The sequence below is a fragment of the Syngnathoides biaculeatus genome, chromosome 6 (genome assembly GCF_019802595.1).
Source record: "Syngnathoides biaculeatus isolate LvHL_M chromosome 6, ASM1980259v1, whole genome shotgun sequence".
Taxonomy (NCBI): domain Eukaryota; kingdom Metazoa; phylum Chordata; class Actinopteri; order Syngnathiformes; family Syngnathidae; genus Syngnathoides; species Syngnathoides biaculeatus.
This window is the reverse complement of record NC_084645.1, coordinates 25,900,837-25,923,505: the sequence shown is the minus strand read 5'-3', so window position 1 is coordinate 25,923,505 and position 22,669 is coordinate 25,900,837. Positions and strand designations below refer to the sequence as shown.

Below are 22,669 nucleotides of genomic sequence, written 5' to 3'. Positions count from 1 at the left end.
TACATATGACACCATCCATCCATCGTCTATACTCCTTATTCTTAAAGGGAAATTCCAGTGGTTTGGATTAAAAATGTATCCAATAGGTCATGTCATATGTACACAACCTTGACAATGTGATGTTAATCCTCTCCGATTTAATGGTGTTTTGAGAAGATTTTTATCAGCAACGGCGGATTTTCATGGGCGCCGCCATTTTGGCAAGTCAGATGAGACGTAATGGGCGCCGCAAACAGAGAAATCCTCGCCACTTTGTAGCAACTTCACATGCGTTACCGCCACGATCGGACACGCCTTACTGTATCGCTAAACTTTGCCATAGTTAGGATTGGAAATAATCCGCGAAATGTTCGGTGCGATGTTCTACTCAGAAAGAAAAAGAATCATTTCAAGGTTAAGTGTCATGAAATGGATGATTTTTAGTATGTTATTAATGAAAAAACGTCAGTCAATATGGGCCCATGTGTTTTTTCACCATAGAACATGATTTTGACGTATATGGCTTTTTGTAACTCCCGCCATGAAAATCCTCTCGAGGGATTTGTTTTGAGAAGAACCAGGAAGTGACGTACATGGCAGGACCGCCCTCAAGTGGACTCGTTTGTTTCTATTAGTTTTACCTGCAGGAAGCTAGCTTGGCGTTCCTTCGTGTTAGCCAAAATGGAAGCTCGTTGCATTGCTGGATATTGCTCGAAGACTCGGGAGGATGGGGTTACGCTTCATAAGTTTCCAAGAGACCCGGTTCGTCGTGAAAAATGGTTTGCACGGGTGCAAAGGACGAGAGCTTCGTGGGTTCCAAATGACAAGTGTCTACTAAAAAAAAAACAGTAGTTGGGGGAAGGACGTAATCCGTTCAGAACGTACCTAAAGATCCTCGTCTGTAAGTCGGAGCTGCTAAATGCATCGATGTGCCCGTCGGCGCCGTGTCCCACGAGCCGCTGGCTCATACAAACTGTCTGGGAGTCTGTCGTTAGTTAGACATAATCACGTATCATCTAAATATGGCTCGAAACAATAGGGAAATATTGCCTCAGACACTTCCCTCGATTGTGAGATGTTCCCTTCTTCGAAAAGAGCTTCCATGTCTGAAGGGGCGTGTCCCATAGTGGGGGCCACAGCGTGTTTTCAATGGCGAATGTCTGGGGTGACGTCACGGACAGTAGATGCAGCCAATATGGCGACCACTTGGATGTCGAATGAAACTTCCGCAACTTTGCGCATGGATGACGCGCTCTAAGATCATATTTATTTTTTCGTGTAGACATTGAAGTAAATAACGTTGTATGTACTTTTCATAACAATATCTATTTTAGAATGCTTATAGGGTTGACACTTGACCTTTAAATGGAAGAGGATTAACATCACATTGTCAAGGTAGAGTACATATGACATGACCTATTGGGTACATTGTTAGTCCAAACCACCGGAATTTCCCTTTAAGACAACATTTCATTCACACGTTCACGACAATGGACAATTTACAGGAACGACCTTAGCATGCTTGTTTTTGGAATGTGGGAGGAAACTGGTGTGAGCGGAGGAAACCCACGTATTAAAAATCGCTGTGTGTGTGTGTGTGTGTATACCCTGCTTTAGAGGAATCCCCCAGAATGTTCTTTACCGGCGCTTTCCCTCCCATTTATGCATCCCAAATAGTTTGTTTGTAATGCATCTCCGGCTCGGGATCCTTTGAGAGCGCCAATTCAAGCTTCCCAACATACTTGAGCGGCCACATCACACGCACGCGGAAAAAGAATAAAAGGATTCTTTCGCTGAATAGCTGCAACAAATTATCTGTACAATGTTCTTTCAAGTGAGGGGGGCGGCGTTATCTGACCACCCGGGTGCATGCAGTGATTGTGTTGTTATTCCCGCCCTTTGCGTGGCGTGTTGTGATGCCCCGTTACGCCTCCGCGCGAGGGCTTCAATTTCCCCGGCAGTTAATTAAACATTTGAATCGAAAGCGGGGCCGTAATGAGAAACCTACGGTGGTCTTGTGCAGGGGATCTGGCCGGAACAAAAGGAAGGTAATAAAGCATTCACCTTGAGGCTCTTGGGCCCACAGAAACTTTAAGAGCGGCAATATAAAGTGTCGCTTCCCTTAATTAAAAGTTTAATTGTGGGATTACATCTTTTATGTGACGAGACTTGGCGGGGTCACGGCGCTCTCTGCGCCCGAGCGAGCTCTCGTTTGTGCGCCTCCGCTCACAATGCTCAGAGAAGGACCGCAACAACGGGGGGATTTGCACCTTTATTGTTTTGCCGAGACTGTAAACTTGAGAGCGATGATCTTCTGTTCCAGCGGAATTAGTCTTGTGTGTGTGTGCGCGCGCGCTGACAAGAATGTCAGCGCGCTGAGCTTTGGCACAGTTTACCCCCGCCCCCCACCACCCACACCCAGCCCCCCATATGCAGGTGCGGGACACAGCTGGAGAGCAAGCCGATGCCAGGATTGTGGATCACATTCCCCCACTTTCTCTCACTTTCAACCCCCCAATTTTTCTCGACTTCCCTCCGGGGCCCTGCTTCATTATAAGGAGGCAGTTCAACTTTCCATTTGCTCGCGTTTTGAGTGAATTTTCCCTATAAGAAACAATGGAAATAGAATGAGTCTCTTCCAGGGGTTATACAACTCACTGTAACTGCAGACTGCTTATGCCGAGAACGTTCTCCCGTGCACGTCCGCATCTATGCTACTAACTCAATTCCACAATCAACTTGGTTCACCGCAATTTCTAACGTGACCTGAAAAGGGTTAGCATTTTAGCATTTCACCCCTGAAAGGTCTGGTGTCATCCCTATAAACATTCTAAAATAGATATTGAAATGAAAAATACATGTAAGATTATTCACTTCAACGTCTACACGAAAAAATAAATATGAGCGGAGATCGCGTCATCCATGCGCAAAGTTGCGGAAGTCACATTCGACATCAAAATGGTCGCCACATTCGCTGCATTTACTGTCCGTGACATCACCCTGGACATTCGCCATTGAAAACACACTCTGGCAGCGACTGTGGGACACGCCCCTTCAGACACGGAAGCTCTTTTAGAAGAAAACATCTCGCAACCGAGTGAAGTGTCCAGAGCAATAAAACCCTACAGAGGAAACTGGTCCACCGAGGATGCTATCACAATAGCTCTCCACACTGCACTGAGCCACCTGGAACGCCAAGGGAACTACGTCAGGATAGACTTTAGTTCAGAAATTAATACCATCATCCCAGGTATTTTGGTTGACAAACTCTCCCTCCTTGGACTATAACCTTCCATCTGCTGCTGGATTAAAGACTTCATCACAAACCGTCCACAGTCTGTCAGACTTGGCCCACAATTCTCTTCTCTTCTTCACCCTCAGTACCGGGTTCCCACCAAGGCTGTGTACTGAGCCCTCTGCTATACTCTCTGTACACATATGACTGCATACCAGCCCGTCCCGGCAACTCCATTATCAAGTTTGCTGATGGGGCCCCACCGTGATCGGCTCATCTCAGAAGGAGATGAGTGTGCCTACAGAGACGAGATTGGTAAATTGTCAAAGTGGTGTTCTACACACAACCTTACACTGAACACCACAAAGACGAAGGAAATCATCCCGGACTTCCGGAAGTGCGGCGTCGACCCGGTCCCACTGTTCATCAATGGGGAGTGTCGACTCCTTCATCACGGACAAACTCGCTTGGACTGTAAATACCACTGCAGTGGTGAAAAAGGCCCAGCAGCGACTCCATTTCCTGAGAGTTCTCAGGAAGAACAACGTGGAAGCTAAGCTGCTGCAGGCCACATCTGATGTCCTAAAAAAATGTCTGCTTCCCAATATCTGCTGTAAAAACTATGTGGTGTGCAAAAGGTGTAAGAAGAATCCGTTTCTCTCTCTCTGTCTCTCCTTAGGTGACTGTGACCACAATAGGCTATGGAGACAAGATTCCTCAAACGTGGATCGGCAAGGCCATCGCCTCCTGTTTCAGCGTCTTTGCCATCTCTTTCTTTGCTCTGCCGGCCGTAAGTGTCACTAATTGTTCACCGCGTCATTGTTCCGTCGACTGCCGTGATGCGAGTGTAACCCAATCCGCCCGGCTCAGGGTATCCTGGGATCCGGGTTCGCTCTGAAGGTCCAGCAGAAGCAGAGACAAAAGCACTTCAATAGACAAATCCCTGCCGCAGCCTGTCTCATCCAGGTAAACCGCCTCCCATTCTTTGGGTCACTACTTGCTAGCTGACTTACATAGAGAACCAGATGAAAATGTGGATATTTGCAACTTCAACACAATACAGTGAACCCCTCTTTAATGCAAAGGATTCCATACTATTTTTTTAAAAAATGGCTTTATCTCAAACACATGTGAACTTATTGAACCACACTTTTAAAAGTCATTAAACTGCAGACATATTTTAACAGCTCAATACATGTCAGGGTAAAATATACAGAGCTCATGCACCTAGGTCATAAAATCACGGGATTTTTGTTTGTTGCCATATTGCCGGTCAAACAAAGCATTGTCGCAAGTTAATTCAGTTGAGACGAAATTAAAATACGTGTTATAGCACGACAGCAAGAGTTTTGTCCGATACTGTTAAAAATTTAGAAGGGGATAACAAATGAAGGTACGTGGAAAAATGAGAGACACTTGGGATAGAGGATTCATATTTAATGCTGATGTTGATGTTTTGGCCGATAAGAAATTGGACTGTAAATTTGCCATCGCTTGTCTTGGACAACTGGATCTACACATGGATCTGGTGAGTAAGTCGTCGAGATTTACATGGAAAAGTTTGAAATTGTATAAAAGTCTGGATGTGTACAAATACTTCGTTGCTGGGTCTGTTCTCAATCAGGAATAAATCCTACGTAGTGATGGACAATACAAATACCAATATTTGAATAAATGACCCCTGGTTTTACACAAACTCGCATTCATTAACTACGTTTGGAAAAATAATTCAGACAGAGAGTCGTCTCCTCTGTACATGGAAGCGTATTGCGGCCACACGTTAACCTCTGTAAACCTCTCTGCGACAGGCGTATTTTTTTTAAATATTCATTCTTCTCAAATGAGTCAACTTGGCGTTATAAATACTTCTTTATAATTTGAGATTGAGAGGAATAATTCCTACCTAAAATTAAATGTTTGCTACACAAGCGTGTGTATTTCGTTGGGCAACATCCATCCCGTTTAATTGCCGAAATCCATTGATCTTTTCTCATATTTTCAGCCGGTATTCCATAAAATGACGTCTTTGAATATCTGTCTCGTCTGTTGTGACAACCAACAGCACAGCAGGTCTCGGGCAATTTGAAAAATCTGCTCCGGTTCAACGACTCCCCCACTGCCGAGCAGCTCGGTTTGACCGGCAATGTGGCACCGTGAAAACGGTGACGTCTTGTGGATGAGCTGTATAGAAATGACTACAGTTATATATTCAGAGGCATCGAAAATAAAGTCTTCTCAATACAACAGTTCCATCACTCCACCTGTCCAGAACCATATCCAGGAGTTTTATCTTTTCCTGAATGGTCAGGATCTTCCCCTGATACTTGGGCTCAGTACAGGAAGCCCGAGAGTACATTGTGTTCTGAGGATTCACTTCATGCTTTTCAGAGATTGTTTTCAGTCGAAGATGAGTTTTTGCATCCTACTCTACATTCTCCTCAGACGCTTTGGCGGTGCTACGCGGCCGAGAAACCCAAGGGCTGTGCGGCGACGTGGAAAATGTACGTCCTGAGTCCAGAGGCTGCCGCCATGGTGGAACCGGACAACTCCAGCCCCACCATCAGGAAGTTGAACATTTCGGTAATAATGCAGCTCGGGTTGACTCACTCAGAGGGAGTTTGACTGATTTCGCTCTACTTACACCAAATGTACACCAAATGTTGCGATACATCCCGCCAAACTGGATGTGCCAAATCCGCCTTCGTCAAGCCACAGCCTACAAATACATACACAAAGTTAATCCCTCAAATTCACCCATTCACACACACGAGACTTCTTCCTCAAGTCCTTCACTTTTTCATATCAAACATGGCAGTGACCTCGATATACGATCCAGCAGTTTCTATTTACGTCTATGCGGCTGGGTGTTACTCATAGGCACTCGTGACACATTTTGAGCAAGGAGAGCAACAGAGCAACATAATCTTCAAACTTAGAATTACTGTATATCTAAAAAAAAAAATCTAGAATATTTATTTTCCAAAGCCTTCGGTCAGTGCAGTAGAACTGCAGGTTTCCAGACCTCGGTTTAGGCAAACTACCACTACTTTCTTTTGGGTTTAAACATTAAGATAAAAGTATTGGGATGTGGATTTGATCCACTTATTAATCCATTCATGGGCAGGGTGGCAATTTCTTGCTTTATTGAGATAAGTCTCCTAACAGGCCACAATCAAGGAAATAACATTTCTTTTTTGTTTATGGTTAACTTAACTAATTTCTAATCTCGTCCCAAAAATGGGACGCTGCCCGCGAGAGGGTACTTGGGTTTTCTTAGTAGATTGTCCCAAAAGTCGGACCTTGCTCATTAAAGGATATATTTTTCAAGGGAAAAAGTAAGGTTTGGTCGAGCCATGTAAGCATCGTGCAGTGGAAAGGGAACATCGGATGATGCGTTGCAGCTCCGATTCTATCGAAATGTTCCATATGATTTTGTTTTTTTTGGAATTTCCCGTTTCATTCCCCCCACCAGTATTAACATGCATTTCGAATTATCAACAAGAAGTCCACAAAGGAGAGAGCGTTCTGAGTGTTGCAGATTTGCACGTCGAGCCCGCGCTGTATTGTCCGCTTGGGCCGTTTCTTCACCTTTCACAACAATATTAGCTGTGTTGCGCCTCGGCCGTGCGGCATGAAAGGCCAAGTGAAGTTCCCACAAACACGCACGCGTGCACAAACACACACACACAAACGCACACGGGCCCCCTCCTCCCGACTCCACCAGGATGACTCGATGCCTTTGTCAGTTGCGCACAAAGACTCAGTCAGTTGAGATGATGTCACCGCCGCCTTTCTCATGGGAGTAAACCTTTGTCTAGCAGAACAACAACAAAACAATCTTTGTGTAGCATTGAACCCGCACCTAAAAAGGGGGGGCGCGGGGGTGAGGCCGCTTCCGCTCTTTTCTATCGCCGCATGAGACTTTCCTCCAACATTTTTTGTTTCTCCTCCATATTTGCCGTCCTCGTCGGCTCCCGTCTTCTCTTTGCATAATTGGTTTATCTCACTCTTCTTTTTTTATTCCCTCCATCCTTTCGTTCCTTTTAAAATCTCCACCTCCACCATCACTCATTTCTTTTAATGACTCATTCAACCTCGTTTGCTGTAGAATAATGGTGGTAACTAGTGGAAAGATGACACTTCATTAGGGATAACAAATGGCATTCATGTGGGGCCAGCTACTTCAACCCTTTAAGCAAGACATGTTTGAACACAACAAACAAAAGATGTTTTAACACAAACGGTGGCGCAATACATGTGGACAGATAATACAATTCTTTATCCTCTGTTAAGAACAAGTGATATTACTGGCGCTTACTAATGAGTGACTATGTTTATGTACATCTTTGTTTATTATACTGCACCGGTTTGTATAGATATCAGATATGTTGTGAGAGTTATGAACGTTGTCACAGTTTTTGCCCAAAATGGATGCTTCAACCCAAAATGGATGACTTCTCAGTTTTGGTAAGGGGTCCTTGAGACTGTTTGAATGAGGAGGATGAGACCCTGACAGTGGATTCAAGGCCCAGTTATTCCTTTTGACCTCGGGAAGTTTGGAGGCAAAAGGTCATAATATTTTGCCGACCATCTGTTGGCTTGTGTCTATTGGTATATAAAATAGAAAGCTCGGGTATAACTGTTGTACCGTAATTCCTGGCCTACAGAGCGCACCTGATTATAAGCCTCACCCACTATTACCACTACATTTGTAAAGGAAATACCATTTGGTACATACATAGGCCGCAGCTGTGTAAAAGCCGCAAGTGCCCACATTGAAACCCACATTGAAACACGAGATATTTACAAAGACGGACGGTACACAGAGAGTCTACCGCTAGTGCCGCCGCGCTAATGCTAATGCTAATTCTAGCACCGCGCTAACAGGGGCTGGTTAAAAAAGAAACATACCTGTAAAAATCACTGAGACACGGCAGTAACACGTTAGCGCAGCGCTAACAGGGCCGGACCGGTAAAAGTCACTTCCTTGGCACATATATTCCAATGTTCTCACTCTTAACTTTTTCACTTGAGTGCCCCCTTGCGGCCGTTAGAAAGAAATGCACAAATTAGCCGCATCACCGCATAAACCGCAGGGTTGAAAGCGTGTGAAAAAAGTCACATAAAAGTAAATATTAATCGCTTAATGTATTCTTACTACCCAATGTTGGCTTTTTTTTCCCCCTCCTTAGTTGCAATTTTTGTTGTTTACTTCAGAAAAAGGGCCCCAAGAGGAGGCTGAAGTCCACGCGAGGCAACGGCTCCATCAGCGTGTCGTCGGAGAGGGCCGTGTCCATCCCGCAAATCACCTACGATCACATCGACGACTCCGCGGAGAAGAACGACGTCTCCTTGTTCATGGAAGAGCCGAGCGGCGTGCAAGGTAAGGCAAACTGACATCCGTGCGATCGGTAATTTGACGGGAAAATATGACAACTTTCCAGCATGTGTACCAAAAAGTATATTGAAATATGTTATTGTAAGCCACGGTTACATTTTGCAGTTAAAAACGATTTCAATAATGGTTCAGTTAAAAGTTATTACACACAACGGTTAAATGGAAAAAAAAAATGTACCAAAATAAATGTTTAAAAAAAAAAAAAGCTAATCTTAAAGCTTGAATACAAATTAATGAATTAAAAACTTAATTACAACTAAAATGTACGAAGGCAGCCATTCTTTCTTGGAGCCTTAAAAAAAAAATCAAGAGCGTTGGCTAAAACCAAATTACATTTTTTATTACTGTGTTCATTTGATTTGATTCATTCCGTTATAATCAATTAAACACACTAAACAGTGTAGTCCTTAATTCCTTTCAGTAACGTTGTAAAGAGAGCGCGTACAATTGTGAGCTTTTGTCTTTTCACGTTTATTTGTGTAGCCAGTAATAACAAAGGAGCCTCAAAGGGGCTCCGCGGCCGCCAGTTAACAAAGATGGATGAACATCGAAATCTAAATCTGATTTTGTTCATTATTCCACTCGTTTTGTTTGACGCCGCGGACGGCCGCAAGGATCCGCTCTGTGCCAAGATGGCTGCCAGGTGTCCCTGGTGGGACATCTGGAAGCCATTAGTGTCTCCGTGGTAACCAGAGGTCAGGGCGGCTGTTGACTGATGCGCGTCCGTACGTGTCGCGAATCCTCCCTCTTTTGGACGAGCGCTGTTGATACACGCGACCCGGACCGATACCCTGTTTACGACGGTTGGTTAGCAAAGTGGGCGGTGCGGCGACTTCCTGTTGTTAAAAGGCACACAAATTGACCTGAGATGGTTGGTTTACACACACACACACACACACACACCACACACACACACACACACACACACACACACACACGCTTGAGTCTTTCCTGTCAGACTGTGTGACGGGGGGGGGGGGGGGAACTGCAGTGACTCGTCTTGAAAGGGGAAACCTTAAAGCCCAAGTGTCATCCCTTTAAACATTCTAAAATAGATATTGTAATGAAAAATACATATAACATTAATCACTTAAATGTCTGTATGAAAAATAAATATGAGCGGAGAGCGCGTCAAAGTTGCGGAAGTGTCATTTGACATCGGTCGAGGTCGCCATATTGGCTGCATCTCCTGCCCGTGACGTCACCTGGGACATTCGTCGTTGAAAACACGCTGCGGCCCCTACTATGGGAGACGAACTCGCCCCTTCTGACACGGAAGCTCTTTTCGAAGAAGAGAACATCTCACAACCCAGTGAAGTACAATATTACCCTATTCTTTCAAGCCATACTTAGAGGATATGCGGATCACGTGCAAACCACCTCCCAACCCGATCCACCCCCGCGCGGCAGTGTTTAAAAACAACTTCCCCGTCTGATCCACTTCCGTGGCGGAGATGAGCCACCTTTGGTCCGCCACTGCGACGAGTCACCCCGACGCGCACATTGACACATTTAGCACCCCTGACTTATGGATGACGACCCCCCCACCCCCCAACTATTGTTTTTCTAGTAGCTGTCTACACACCGCCCTGTCATATGGAACCCACGAAGCTCTCGTTCTTTGCACCCGTGCAATCACGACGCACCGGGTCTTTTTGAAAAGTATGAAGCACGAATCCATCCTCTTGAGTGTCCGAGCAATATCCAGCAATACAACAAGCCGGCATTTTGGCTAACACGAAGGAACAACGAGGTAGCTTCCCGCAGGTAAAACTAATAGAAAGAAACGCTGGAGGGCGCTCCTGCCCCATACGTCACTTCCTGTTTTATCTCAAAAAAGATCCCTCGAGAGCATATTCATGGCGAGAGTGACAAAAAGCCATATATGTCAAAATCATGTTTTGTGGTGAAAAAACAGATAGGTCCATACCGGCTGCCATTTTTTCATTAATAACATTCAGAAAATCATGCATTTCATGACAGTGGCCCTTTAAGTGAATCGTACTCGGCAAAATATTTCAATTTCAAGAATTTGCGTGGTAAATGGCTCCCGCGACCCTTGTGAGGATAAGCGGCTTGGAAAACGGATGTATTTAATAAAATCTAATTTTCCTCCTTCCCCCCAAAAAGGGAGTCCATTAAATATAGTAAAAATTAGGGAGATTTTGCACTTTTTTTTTTAATACAGAAAATGTATTTTTTTAAGTTGCCCTTTATTTGACGTATAACTAGACTATTTGTACAATGATAAAGCATTTTAGTCACAAGTGAAATAATCAATTGGAATGAGTAAAATCAAGAAAGTAAAAGACAACACAATTATTTTGGCATAATTAGACACAAGATATGATAAGACCATTTAAGACTGCAAATCCACTAAATTATGATATTCCACCACTAGAAATTAAATGAAAGACTGATGAGGTGGAATAAAAGTATTTGGACAATGACAAAATTGGTATCATTTTTCAGATAAACAGTTTTCCTACGATTTAAAAATTATTTTATGTTGTATGGTGTATAGTCCCTTTACATAATAAAAGGTTATTTTTAAAAAAAATATTTCTTAGAAACCTCCAAAATCTACACTTCATAAAAATGTTGATCCTTTCATTTTAAATTCATTGTGCCACTTATGTTTTAAAGCAAAATAAACAAAATAAATTCATTGAAATCGTTCATCTCCAAAAAAAAAAAAAAAAAAAAACGTGTTAATGTTGCAGAAACATTTATAGCATATGTGTCTGGTTGTCTTGTGACTTTTTGGAAATCCTCGTATGAGACTCCGGTTCTTTCTCCACAGGACTCACCAGAATGTTCAAGCAAACAGGTGAGTTAGAAGGGAAAGACATTTTTATTGTCTTTTTACGTTTTCTTTGTCATTTTTTTCACATTCTGCTAAAATTCCGCTGAATCGTGGCACACTTTTTGGCACTCCTTTATACACAGTATAATAGGTGCCTCTTTTTTTTGTTTTACATGGCGCAAAGGCCCCTGTCATCATTCTTGGTCATCTTTCACCCTGAGCTGCCCTTCCTCTCCAGGTATATTTCACTTTCTTTTTCTTCTATATATATTTAAAAAAAATAAATAAGCATACGCACACATTGTTTGTTCCTCCATGGTCTAAGGCAACAGCCTTCGACAGCCCACGGTTGCATGTAAACAAAGACTATTAGAAATTAGTGTTACTGGTTGATTTACTGGGCTCTTCTCGTGAGGAGTGGCTTATTTTATGAAAAGCAATACATGTTTTATTTGATACCAATAGTATCATTGTGATACAGGTTATCGATTATCACAAGAGACCATACGATACATTACATATTTTTTGTCTTGTCATTTTGCGTTGCGTCAGCGCCAGCAGCAGTGATGATTCATTTAGTAAGAAAATACAGTCATCCCTCTCTACTTTGCGGATCACCTATTGCGGATTCGGTGCATTACGGATTTCTGACCACCCCCTTTCCCTCCCCCCAAAAAAGCCAGATGGCGAAATACTAATGCTCCATCCCCGGCCCGACGACATGGACCGATGAAGCAAAAAAATTTTTTTCAAAAAAACCATTTACCCCTACTTCGCTGTTTTGCACTTTTCACGGGATGGTCTGGTACCAATTAACTGCGAAAAACGAGGGATTACTGTACCTCTATTCCAAGCTAAATGCTAATATTTGGTATTTCCAGTGAAGAGGAGCCACGGCGATAGCATGTCTGTTGACATTACCCGCGCTAGCAGCCTTACCGAGGAGCTGGACTGCATGTGTGAGGATATTCCTCTCTCCGTGGTGACGGACAACACGCAGTAAGTCACAATCCTTTTTTTAAATTTTTGCGTGTGTCCTGTTCGGATTTTAGATTATGCAGAATGGAGATGCTGCATCCACAGTTTTACTGTGTCACAGTGGAGTTTTGAGCTTCCTCTGCAATTTCTTGGTATTTTAGTTGAAGTATTGTTGAGGATCAGTTGATCAGTCGAATGGAACATAATTGCTAGAGGAGTGAGAAGGGGGGGGGGGGGAAGACAAAGACGATGCACTAACTGTTAACAGAATGAGAGAAGTAAATCATTTATATCTACAACAAATAAATATAAAATATGGATGCTGTAAGCGACTGCAGCGCTACACCCGTTACACTTTTAATTCCAATCCGATTGTGACTGTTCTTGTGCCCTAACTGTGGACCTTTTGTCGGCTCTCAAATCTGGAGGGTCCGTGTTCCCAATTTGTAAAAGCTGCAAGTCCACACATTGAAACCCACGTTGAAACACGAGATATTTACAAAGAAGATGGTACACAGAAAGAGTTTTCAAAGTTTTAATAACTTAGCTTAGCTTAACATAGCAACAACACGGTAGCACGAACTGGGCTGGTTAAAAAAAAACAAAAAAAAACATACCGGTTAAAAAAAAAAAAAAAACAACAACAACCGTGGCAGCACAGCACTAACAGGGCTGGTTCAAAAAAAAAAAATTACCAAAATCACTGAGACGTGGCAGTAACACAGTAGCTAGCGTACCGCTAACAGGGCCAGTTAAAAAAAAAAAAAAACATACCGGGAAAAGTCACTTCCTCGGCACATACTGTATATTCCACTGGTCTCACTCTTTCCCTGAGGAAAAATGCACAAATTAGCCACATCCCCGCATAAGCCGCAGGGTTGAAAGCGTGTGAAAAAATTTGCGGCTTATAGGCCGGAAATTACAGTCATTTAGGGGATGTTGCTAAAATGGGTCTGTCTGTCCACCATCAAACATACTGTAGTTTGTGGTGCACTTTTGTATCCAATGTGTGTGATTTTTCTGACTGTGTGAAACCTGTGTGTGTTACAACTGTGTCATTTTTCTGATGTTGCCATTTTGTATACAAACTAATTTAGTAAAAAAAAAAAAAAAAGTAGTTCAAGGTGATTTTTTTTTTATTTTATTTTAATTTTTTTTCAAGGTGAAATGTAGTGGCTATGGTATTTTTAAAAGCTGCTAAATCTACCCCGACGCCTCCAAAAACAAAAAAGTTACATTGGCATAAATGAGGGAAAAACACTAGGGCACCTGGATGGCGTCGCCAGCTCTCGTTGACCTAGCTTGTGCCACTAGTGCTAGCCAAAATGTCATTGCGACACAGTGACATTTTCATCGCTTCCTGCGCTAACACGCTGACAAAGAATCCGCAAACATTCTCCACACGCAACAGCGAATGGTCGTAGACAACAATTCAACAATGTTACAAAAGAAAACTTTCAGTCTATTTTCACTTTTTATCCTGAACAGGCACTTAATGGAAATTTCCCACAGGATTACATAGATTTAGATAGATGGTCATTTGTTAACGCGTTAGTGCTCCAAGGGGTCACCATGTTCACTAAATCGGTGATCCCACACCACGATGCCATGAGAGATCATCAGGTGTGCCACAGGGGTACTACCCGACTTCACCAAATCGGTCCATTTATCGATATCGAGTTCCAGTGTCGCCCTCTGGATAGAATTTCCCTGCTTTTTCGTGAACGCCTGCTCGAGAAGTTCAGAGTTTTCATCAGCGGTGGTAGTAGGCCTTCCTTTGTGTAGTTTGTCTAAAACAGATTCTGTTTCGAAAAGTTTGCCACGGCTAGCGAAAACTGTATTACGCGGTGTGACTGCTACAATGTTTCTCAAACTGACGCTGAACTGCAGTCGGGGACAGAAAAACTTCTTACTTGCCAGGTGGTAATTTTGCAACTCTGCTCATTTATTGGCAAGCCAGGGGTAGGAATTTCAAACTTTTGGTGCAAATGTAATACAGGTTACTGCCAACTACAGGACTGGAGTACAACAGTATGTACACTTCATTGCATTGTATGTAAAATTACTGTCATGTGGACTTTATGGACCTTTCCGATGGCGATCTTAAGCTCCGCCCCCTTAGCCACATCCCACGAGCTTCCAAAATGGCGACTGAACAGAACAGGTTTGAAGTCGATTCTCTATCGCATATTCCAGATAATATTGGGGTATGTTTTTTGACAAATGGGTCTGACTTGTCCAAGAGAGTTCTACAAAGAGGTCTCAACTATTTCACCCAAGGTTATGTCCACAGAATTAAGATTTTGAACAGAGCAGGACGCAATATCAGAGTTACAGCCAAATGTTGGCGATCGATGCAAAAAAAGTTTGACGCCTCCCAAACCTCATATTGAAATCCAACAGGATAAAATAGTGGAATCGTACTGCACGTGTAAAGCAGGGGGAGTACTTTTTACTTTACTTGCAACCTAGCAGGGTATCTTTCACCAGAATTGCACGTTCCCCAAGTGCATCTGAGGACCGTTTTCTTTGGAACCTTAACTTTTCCAAGCGCACGCTACTGACAACCAGCATTGCTTGTGGGACAACATGGCGACAGGGGCGTGTCAAGCCAGGGGTTAAGAGATCTGATTGGCTATCATTGTACAAGTGATTGACTGGTTGGAAAGGTCCATTCTACGACTGTTACTGAGCTGAACTTTACTTTTGAGACGGTAGTAGAGACGGAAGATCAAATCTGAAAAGTTTTCTGTACCACTTTTTAAAACATTTTTAAAGATTTGCTCCAAAAATTACATTAATCAATTCTAACATTTGTGTGGTCGCACAAGTCACATTTGTTGCTTGTTTTTATATTTTCCCAACACGGAGTACATGCACGTTTTTTAAATTTTTCTTTTAAAAGCTCTTATTGCACATATTCTTCCTGCTCTTTTGTCCTTCCCTCTTACCGATCCAATTTGAATGCCCCCCTGCGTTCTTTGACATTTCACTCTATATTCTGTGCCTTCTGGGGAGGGGGTGGGGGGGTTGCTGAGTGAACCTTTTGTTCCCAACTTCTGTTACACAACGTATCATTATGAACCTCATTTGCTTTACACTTGATATTCATATCTCTAATATTCTCCACTCAAGAGAATCCTCCAGTGCCTTAAAAAGAACCAAAAGATAAACCAAATCCATGGAGGAGAGTTCTGTGCGTCAGAATGCTTCTTGTTTCTCTTTGCAGTCTTTTGACTTGCCCGTTGGCGGCATCGGTCCAGGACTCTTTCTCAACACACCACTTGAATTCCACAAGGTACTGTACTGGCTCTCGTGCTTATTCTTCTTTTTTTTCATCACTCTTCTTCCTTCCTTCCTTCCTTCCTTTTTTCTTTGCTTCCTTCCTTCCTTCCTTCCTTCCTTCCTTCCTTCCTTCATCTTGATGGAAATTCTTGTCGTGTATGTATACAAAGTTAATGAAGAGCATAAGAATGCTGGGAAATTGATTCCACTGATATGAATAATAATGTGGTAGTAGTTCATATCTTTATGACTTAGTGATGTCAGGCAGCTGTCTGTCGAACTTGAAAATGCATAACTTAATACAACAGTTCTCAAAACTGTGGGCCCGGGATCTATGAGCTGCAGGGGGTCTGATAAATCATTTTCATCATTAAATTCTGAACATTAAAAAAAAAGGCGCATAGCTGCATGCACGCACAAATTTGTAGTTTTTTTTTTTTTTTAAAATAATACCCCATTGTTTTAATAAAGCCGTCTTGTTCAGAATAAAAAAGGTTAATGCTACAATAAAGTTGTATTTTTTAAATTTCACTGTTTTTAAAAAAAATGTTGTTCCCCTGTTGAATATTGTCTTTAATATCCTAACATTACAACGTGGAAACATACAACTTTATTGTTGTCACAAACTGACTTTTTAGTCTGACATAATACGTCTTTGTTCTTATAACAGTTATGACTGTATTTCTAAAAAAAAAATTAAGAAAAATTTATTTCTGTAATAATACTTCTGTTCCGGAAAAACAAAACTTTATTCAAGCATGGATTTCAAATTTATCGAATGGTTTATTTTCGTTTTTTTATTGGCAGCCCCTTCCCAAACAGTTGCTGTTGTATGTTTACATATTCATACGCGGGTATTATACTATGCTTTAAAAAAAAAGTGATCAGGCAAAACATTTATTTTTAACTCTGTTCAAATTAAATTCAGAAAAAAATAAACAACAGTAATAAATAAAATATTTAGATGGTCCTAGTTCCATCATTAGTCAAATTTCCAGCCCAAATTTGCAGTATTTCACAGATTCTGCCGGGGTGTGTAAACTTTGGAGCGCAATGTATCCAAAATCCCTTTCATGTTTATTTCTGGAACATAATACAATTATTTTTCAGTTTACCCCACCCCACAAACAAAGACAGCTTTTTTCATTCCCAAGACATTTAGGGCTACAGATAAAAATGAACTGGGTTCTCGAGAAAGTTCCTCCCCTGTTAGTTGTTCTAAGAAACCACCAAAAGTTAGAAAACCCCTGGCTTGCTGAGCCGGAGAGTCCCGAAAAGGCGGCGTCTCTGTTTTGACACGATTTGCCGATGCGCGCCAGAGCGTCGGCCCTCCTTTTGGAGCGTTTAAAGTGGGCGTCGGGAGACAGTGCGCGCTTGTGTCCCGTGCAGCGCCGGCCTTGCTCGTAAGTCAGCTTTGATGGGCCGGCTCAGACCGGAGCCGCGCCGGGCGCTCCCAAAACGGCTGCCTCGTTCCGGCCCTGGTGTCACGCCACCGGGGATAGTGCTGTCGTTTTGGCCCCGGCATGCGGGTCCACACCCCGAAGTGTCCGAGGGCGCGTCTACTACCGATTGCACGCGCCAAGTTTTCCCGTCTTTGGCTCCTCTGTTGCAGCACGAGCTGGAGAGTTCTGCTGTTTGTTTGGATTTGTTGCGGAGGACCTTCTCCGAAATGTTACTTTGCGGCTGTGTGGGAGGTGTTTTCTTTTCTTTTTTTCTTTCTTTTTTTCACATGTGTGAGAAGCGTCAGCGTAGTCATCAGTGAGCCTCTGAAGAGGAAGTGGTGCAGGGTAGCATATGCATGCTACCCTCCCCCAGAGCATGCACATACAGTTGCTACAAATGTCAAGTGTTTTTCTTGCTTTTTTTTCCCCCCTAAACCTGAACATATCCAGTTGCGCCTTGACCTTTTTTTTTTTTTTTAATTTATTTATTTTTTGTAAACCATGAGTACTACAGTATGTACTCATTCTGGTTTATTTCACATGTAGTTTGAGCCGGAAAATGCCGAATTCTTCCTCCACAATTTATTTTTTTCCCCTGCAGAGTGAATTACTGTTTTTTTTTTTTAAACTAGCATTCAGTTCATTTAAACAGATTTCAGTTTACATAACATTAAATATCATACTGAATTCTTTTTATTTAATGTAGTATTGTTTTTGTTATTTTAAAATCATTTCATCAAATCATGCTCAGTTTATTATTTAACAGGCAAATTCTATCACTGCTTTAAATTAAGCCACGGACAATTCTGACGGGCTTTTAACTTCCATCCATCCGTTTTCTTTGCCGATTATCCTCATGAGGGTCACGGGGAGTACTGGAGCCCATCCCAGCTCTCAACGGGCAAGAGGCATGGTACACCCTGAACTGGTTGCCAGCCACTCGCAGGGCACATAGAGACAAACACCCGCACTCACAATCACACCTCGGGACAATTTAGAGTGTCCAATTAATGTTGCATGTTTTTGGGATGTGGGAGGAAAGCAGAGTGCCTGGAGAAAACCGACGCAGGCACGGGGAGAACATGCAAACTCCACACAGGTGGGTCCGGGTTCGAACCCCGGTCCTCAGAACTGCGAGGCCAATGCTTTACCAGCAGGTCCACTGTGCTGGCTTTTAACTTTTTAATTTAATTTTATAATAATTTCAGTTTTTTGAAACCTAATGCATTTTCTTTCTTCAGTTTTTAAAAGTGTCTTTCACTTTTATTTCTTTCACATTTTTAATCACATTATTTAATTTAATATTATTATGCTTTAAAGTAACTCGTGATCAGTTCAGAAGGTCTTTTGTAATTATTTTCGGCAAGAAATAAACTCATAATAATTTCTTCCCCAGTTATCATAATTCTTTTTTTTTTTCATTTTTTTGGTTTACTTTTAACATTTGTGCTTTAGATTGGCACACGGTGACTCCAGGAGGAATTTTCTATCTATTGCATTTTATTTGACATTGTCATCATTTTCTTTCCTTTTATTTTGAAATCCAGGGGGGCTTTTCTTTCCAGTTGCTAGGCCCTCACTCCCAACCTCAAACCTCTTCCAATCGCCCCGATTGGGTTTGTCTGTCACGTGGTTACCTGAGGCGCTCAGTCCTCCTTTCTTCTTCTTCTCTTCATCCTCGGGCCCGTAAAAGCCTGCACGGGGCCACCTGCGGGCAGCTGTTAATTAGTTCCCTCTCTCCCGAGCTGGCCAGAGATAAATAATGAAAAGCCTCGGCACCAGCGCCGCGGGAGGGTCTGCAGGCAGAGACGCATGCATCACGAACCCCGGCCTCTTGAAGTGGGTGGGTGGGGGTGGCGGTGGGGGCAACTGGCGCCTTTTGTGGGGCCGTTGCTGCGAACAAATTGACTTTTTGTCTGTGTGGCCTCCGTATGCTCGTCTCGTACACTGTACTGCGATATCCACAGCACGGCGGGGGCGGTGCCAGCATACGGAGTTCCGTCTAGCGCACAAAGTGTGCGCGGGGGTCTTTTCAAGCGGTGATAAATGTAAGCGTTGCGACAAGAGTACAAGTCTGTATTCTGAGCTACTTTGTGACCATTGGAGGTGCTCGGTCTCGGCAAATGGCAATGACCTATGGGGTCCCTCAAGGGTCAGTTCTTGGACCTCTCCTGTTCAGCCTGTATATGCTAACCTTGGGTCAAATTCTTCAAAACTTTAATTTTGACTCCCATAGCTATGCAGATGACACACAGTTATATTTAGCAGTGTCTCCGTATGACTACAGTTCAATTGAGGTTTTGTGCCACTGTCTAAATCAGATAACTACATGAGCCAAAATTTTCTTCAACCAAATCTCATCCCCGTAAACTCTGGGGGGGGGGGGTTACTGTATTCGCTTTGAATTCGGACACTTGTCAACATCTGTAATGATGCGATGTATCACCATATTGATATTTTGTTCCTCCATAACTTACATTGAAAAATCTGATTGGAGCCCAGCGGGTCCTCAACCGTTTTTGCGGCACGGGCCAGTTTCACGTAAAGATATATTTCAACAGACCAACATTGTAACAAATAAAAACAAACAAACAAAAAAAAGTACGTAACTCACCATTAAGATGAATAAGTTTGCTGTAATTAGTGACACTTGTTTCTCTTCAACGGGCTCGTCCCATCTCGGCGAAATTGTTTTTTTTCTTCCCCAAAACGTTAAAGTCTTTGAATGCGTGTTGTTTCAATGCTTCGATGAGAGTCGCCAATAAAACTGGATTTTAAGTAGAACTGAAGGTATTCTCTCAAATGCAATTTTCTTTTTCTTGGAATTTGGAGGCTGTTCTTTTGTCCCATTCCTGTTCGTCTTTTTGAACGTTTTTTACTCATCTTTACAAGCTTCTGGGCTTAGTCGTCGTGTCCCCCCCCCCCCCCCAAAATCCAAAATCATGAGTTTTGGTCTTTTGATGGACCATTTTTTTTAAATAACCAATAAAATGTTTTTCTTGGGTACCACATGGCCAGCACCAGTCTAAGGTGGACACAGAGCCGCATCATAAACAGGCGCCGAGATACATCATGTGACAGACTTTTTCTCACAAATGTGTCATTTGCAGTAATTTCACAAAACATAATTGCCAACGTCAACTATCCATTTCAAAAGGACAAAAAGCACATCTGTGCCATTAATTCAAGCAACAGAAAAGTCAACTATTTAGCCTGCCCGTCACTTATCATGTTAAACTCGGCTGTAGAGCTCTGCAGTTCATCCAGAGTGATCACGGGCCTCTCGGCTGCATGTCTGATCAGTCTTCTCCTTGTTCGAGGTGAAAGTTTCGAGGGACGGCCGGGTCTCGGTAGATTTGCTGTGGTCTGATACTCCTTCCATCTCAATATGGCTGCCTGCACAGTGCTCCTCGAGATGTTTAAAGCTTGGGAAATCTTTTTGTATCCAAATCCGGCTTTAAACTTCTCCACAACAGTATCTCGGACCTGCCTGGTGCGTTCCTTGGTCTTAACAGAACCCCGAGACAATCACAGAGCCGGTGCATTTATACGGAGACTTGATTACACACGGGTGGATTCTATTTATAATCATCTGTCAACATTGGATCATTCAGAGATCCTCGCTGAACTTCTGCAGTGAGTTTGCTGCACTGAACGTAAAGGAGCCGAATAATATTGCAAGCCCCACTTTTCGAGGTTTTTATTTGTTAAAAAAATATTAAAATATGCAATACATTTCGTTCCACTTCACGGTTGTGTCCCACTTGTTGTTGATTCTTGACAAAAAAAATACTAATTTTATATCATTATGATTGAAGCATGAAATGTGGTGAAAGGTTGAAAGTTAAAGGGGGCCGAATACTTTTCACAAGGTACTGTATTTGAATCACTTTACTTGTTGAAAAGTAAATTACAGCAATCCCCCTCGGATACAATTTACCTTACAAAATGTATGCTTTTTAAGTGTCATTTTGCACATTCAAATTATATCTGAGAAAAAGACTAAAATCATCATTTGTGCCATTTTCCCTGTTTTGGCAATAAGGGTTTGTTTACGCGTGGGAAGTTCGGCTTTCTGTCGCGGGAAGTACCTGTGACATCATGGTGAAAAGCTCTGTTGCCTCACAGTTCTCCAACAAGTTGGGACTAAATGGGAAAATGTACATTGCCGTCATATGTAAAGTGCGTTTAATGGCTCGTCATTACGTTGGCAACTGCAGTCAAATTAAAACCCAGCCCGTTTCCTACTTGGAAGGGTCCCAGAGTTGGCATAGATGCTGCCCTGTCCCTGTGAGGTGAAAAACACACCCAACGCCTCCGGTCCGACATTTGCGCCGACACCTGGATAAATACTCTGCATCTTCTCGCCTGCCCTCCCCGTGGATGAAAAGTGCAGTGTGCAGCAGCACCTGAGTGGCCTGTTTGTACAGCCCGATCCTGAAGGCTTCCTCCGCCCTGCTTTTGGCTCGCCTCTTGTGCTCGCAGGATGTCGCGCCATTTGATGTTGATTCGGAGGCTGGAGGGGTGGAGTTTTGGGGTGCGGTGGGGGTTGGGGGGGGGGGATGAGTACAAGGAGGAGGAGGAGGGTTGATTCAGGTGTGGTGGCCAGTGCCACCGCCGCCCGAACTCCGATGTCGTGTCCGCAGGCGGCCAGGTGCCGGAGCCCCGTCAGAAAGCCCCCTCTGTTGTTCCGGCCCTGGAGATGAATAGAGGGCCTGTTGACGGAACTCGTTCGTGGGGGCCCGGGGTCGGAACACCCCCCCCCCCCACCCTTGCAAATGTCAGATTTAAGGATATACTGTATCGGTTAACCTGCTCGAGAGGAGTGGAAAAACTTGGTGGGCGGGTGAGAGTTCACTTTTTGTCAAGAATAGCAATCGGTTACTTGTTTTGGCAAAACTTTAAAGAGTCATTTGACTATTGTAAAATATTGACAATAAGCCTGTTTGTACAGTAGCTATCAATTTTAAAATCTAAAATCTCTTGTAAGGGTTTTTTCAACACATCAGTCCTTCTGCCCATTTTTAGTCAAACTCAAGAGAGTTCCTTCTCTGTCAATGGGAAACAGTCCCCGAATCGTTAAAGAACAAAAAAAAAAAAAAAAAATTGCTAGCAAATATACACAAACCTAGCAAACTATTGTTGGTTTAACTACACGTACCTGAACTTCCCGATATTATATACCAGCTAAGATCAATAACTATGGTTCTCATTCTCTCAATGGAAAAAAAATCGGTGAAAGTTTGAAAAAGGTCTGTTGACATTTTTGCTTGGCAAATGCAATTTGGATCCAGGCTACCCTTGCTAAACTCAGTACGGTATTTTGCGCACTAAAAGGCGCACCTAATAGCCTTTAATTTTCTCAAAAGCTGACACTGCGCCTTATAATCAGGTGCGCCTTATATATGGTTCAATATTCAGCCATTCGCCCAGCCCATCTAATGGATGCCTAACATAACCCCAGCCTCTACTGTCGTGTCTATTCTATGTGCCTTATAATGCGATGCGCCTTATATATGAAATAGTTTTAAAATAGGCCATGCATT

At 43.0% G+C, this 22,669-nt stretch overlaps 1 protein-coding gene across 6 annotated transcripts in view; it reads left to right on the top strand.

The window, feature by feature from the left end:
• The window catches only part of kcnq1.2 (potassium voltage-gated channel, KQT-like subfamily, member 1.2), a 211,859-nt gene that overhangs the window by 33,005 nt on the left and 156,185 nt on the right, over window positions 1–22,669 (top strand). For 5 of the 6 annotated variants that reach the window (XM_061821697.1, XM_061821698.1, XM_061821695.1 and 2 more), the window contains exons 8-14: window positions 3,894–4,004; window positions 4,085–4,180; window positions 5,657–5,794; window positions 8,432–8,597; window positions 11,416–11,442; window positions 11,603–11,656; window positions 12,300–12,417. In XM_061821697.1, coding sequence (XP_061677681.1) covers window positions 3,894–4,004; window positions 4,085–4,180; window positions 5,657–5,794; window positions 8,432–8,597; window positions 11,416–11,442; window positions 11,603–11,656; window positions 12,300–12,417 — 710 coding nt within the window. The remainder of the gene's footprint in view (window positions 1–3,893; window positions 4,005–4,084; window positions 4,181–5,656; window positions 5,795–8,431; window positions 8,598–11,415; window positions 11,443–11,602; window positions 11,657–12,299; window positions 12,418–22,669) is intronic. The other variant, XM_061821696.1, reaches the window with a different exon arrangement.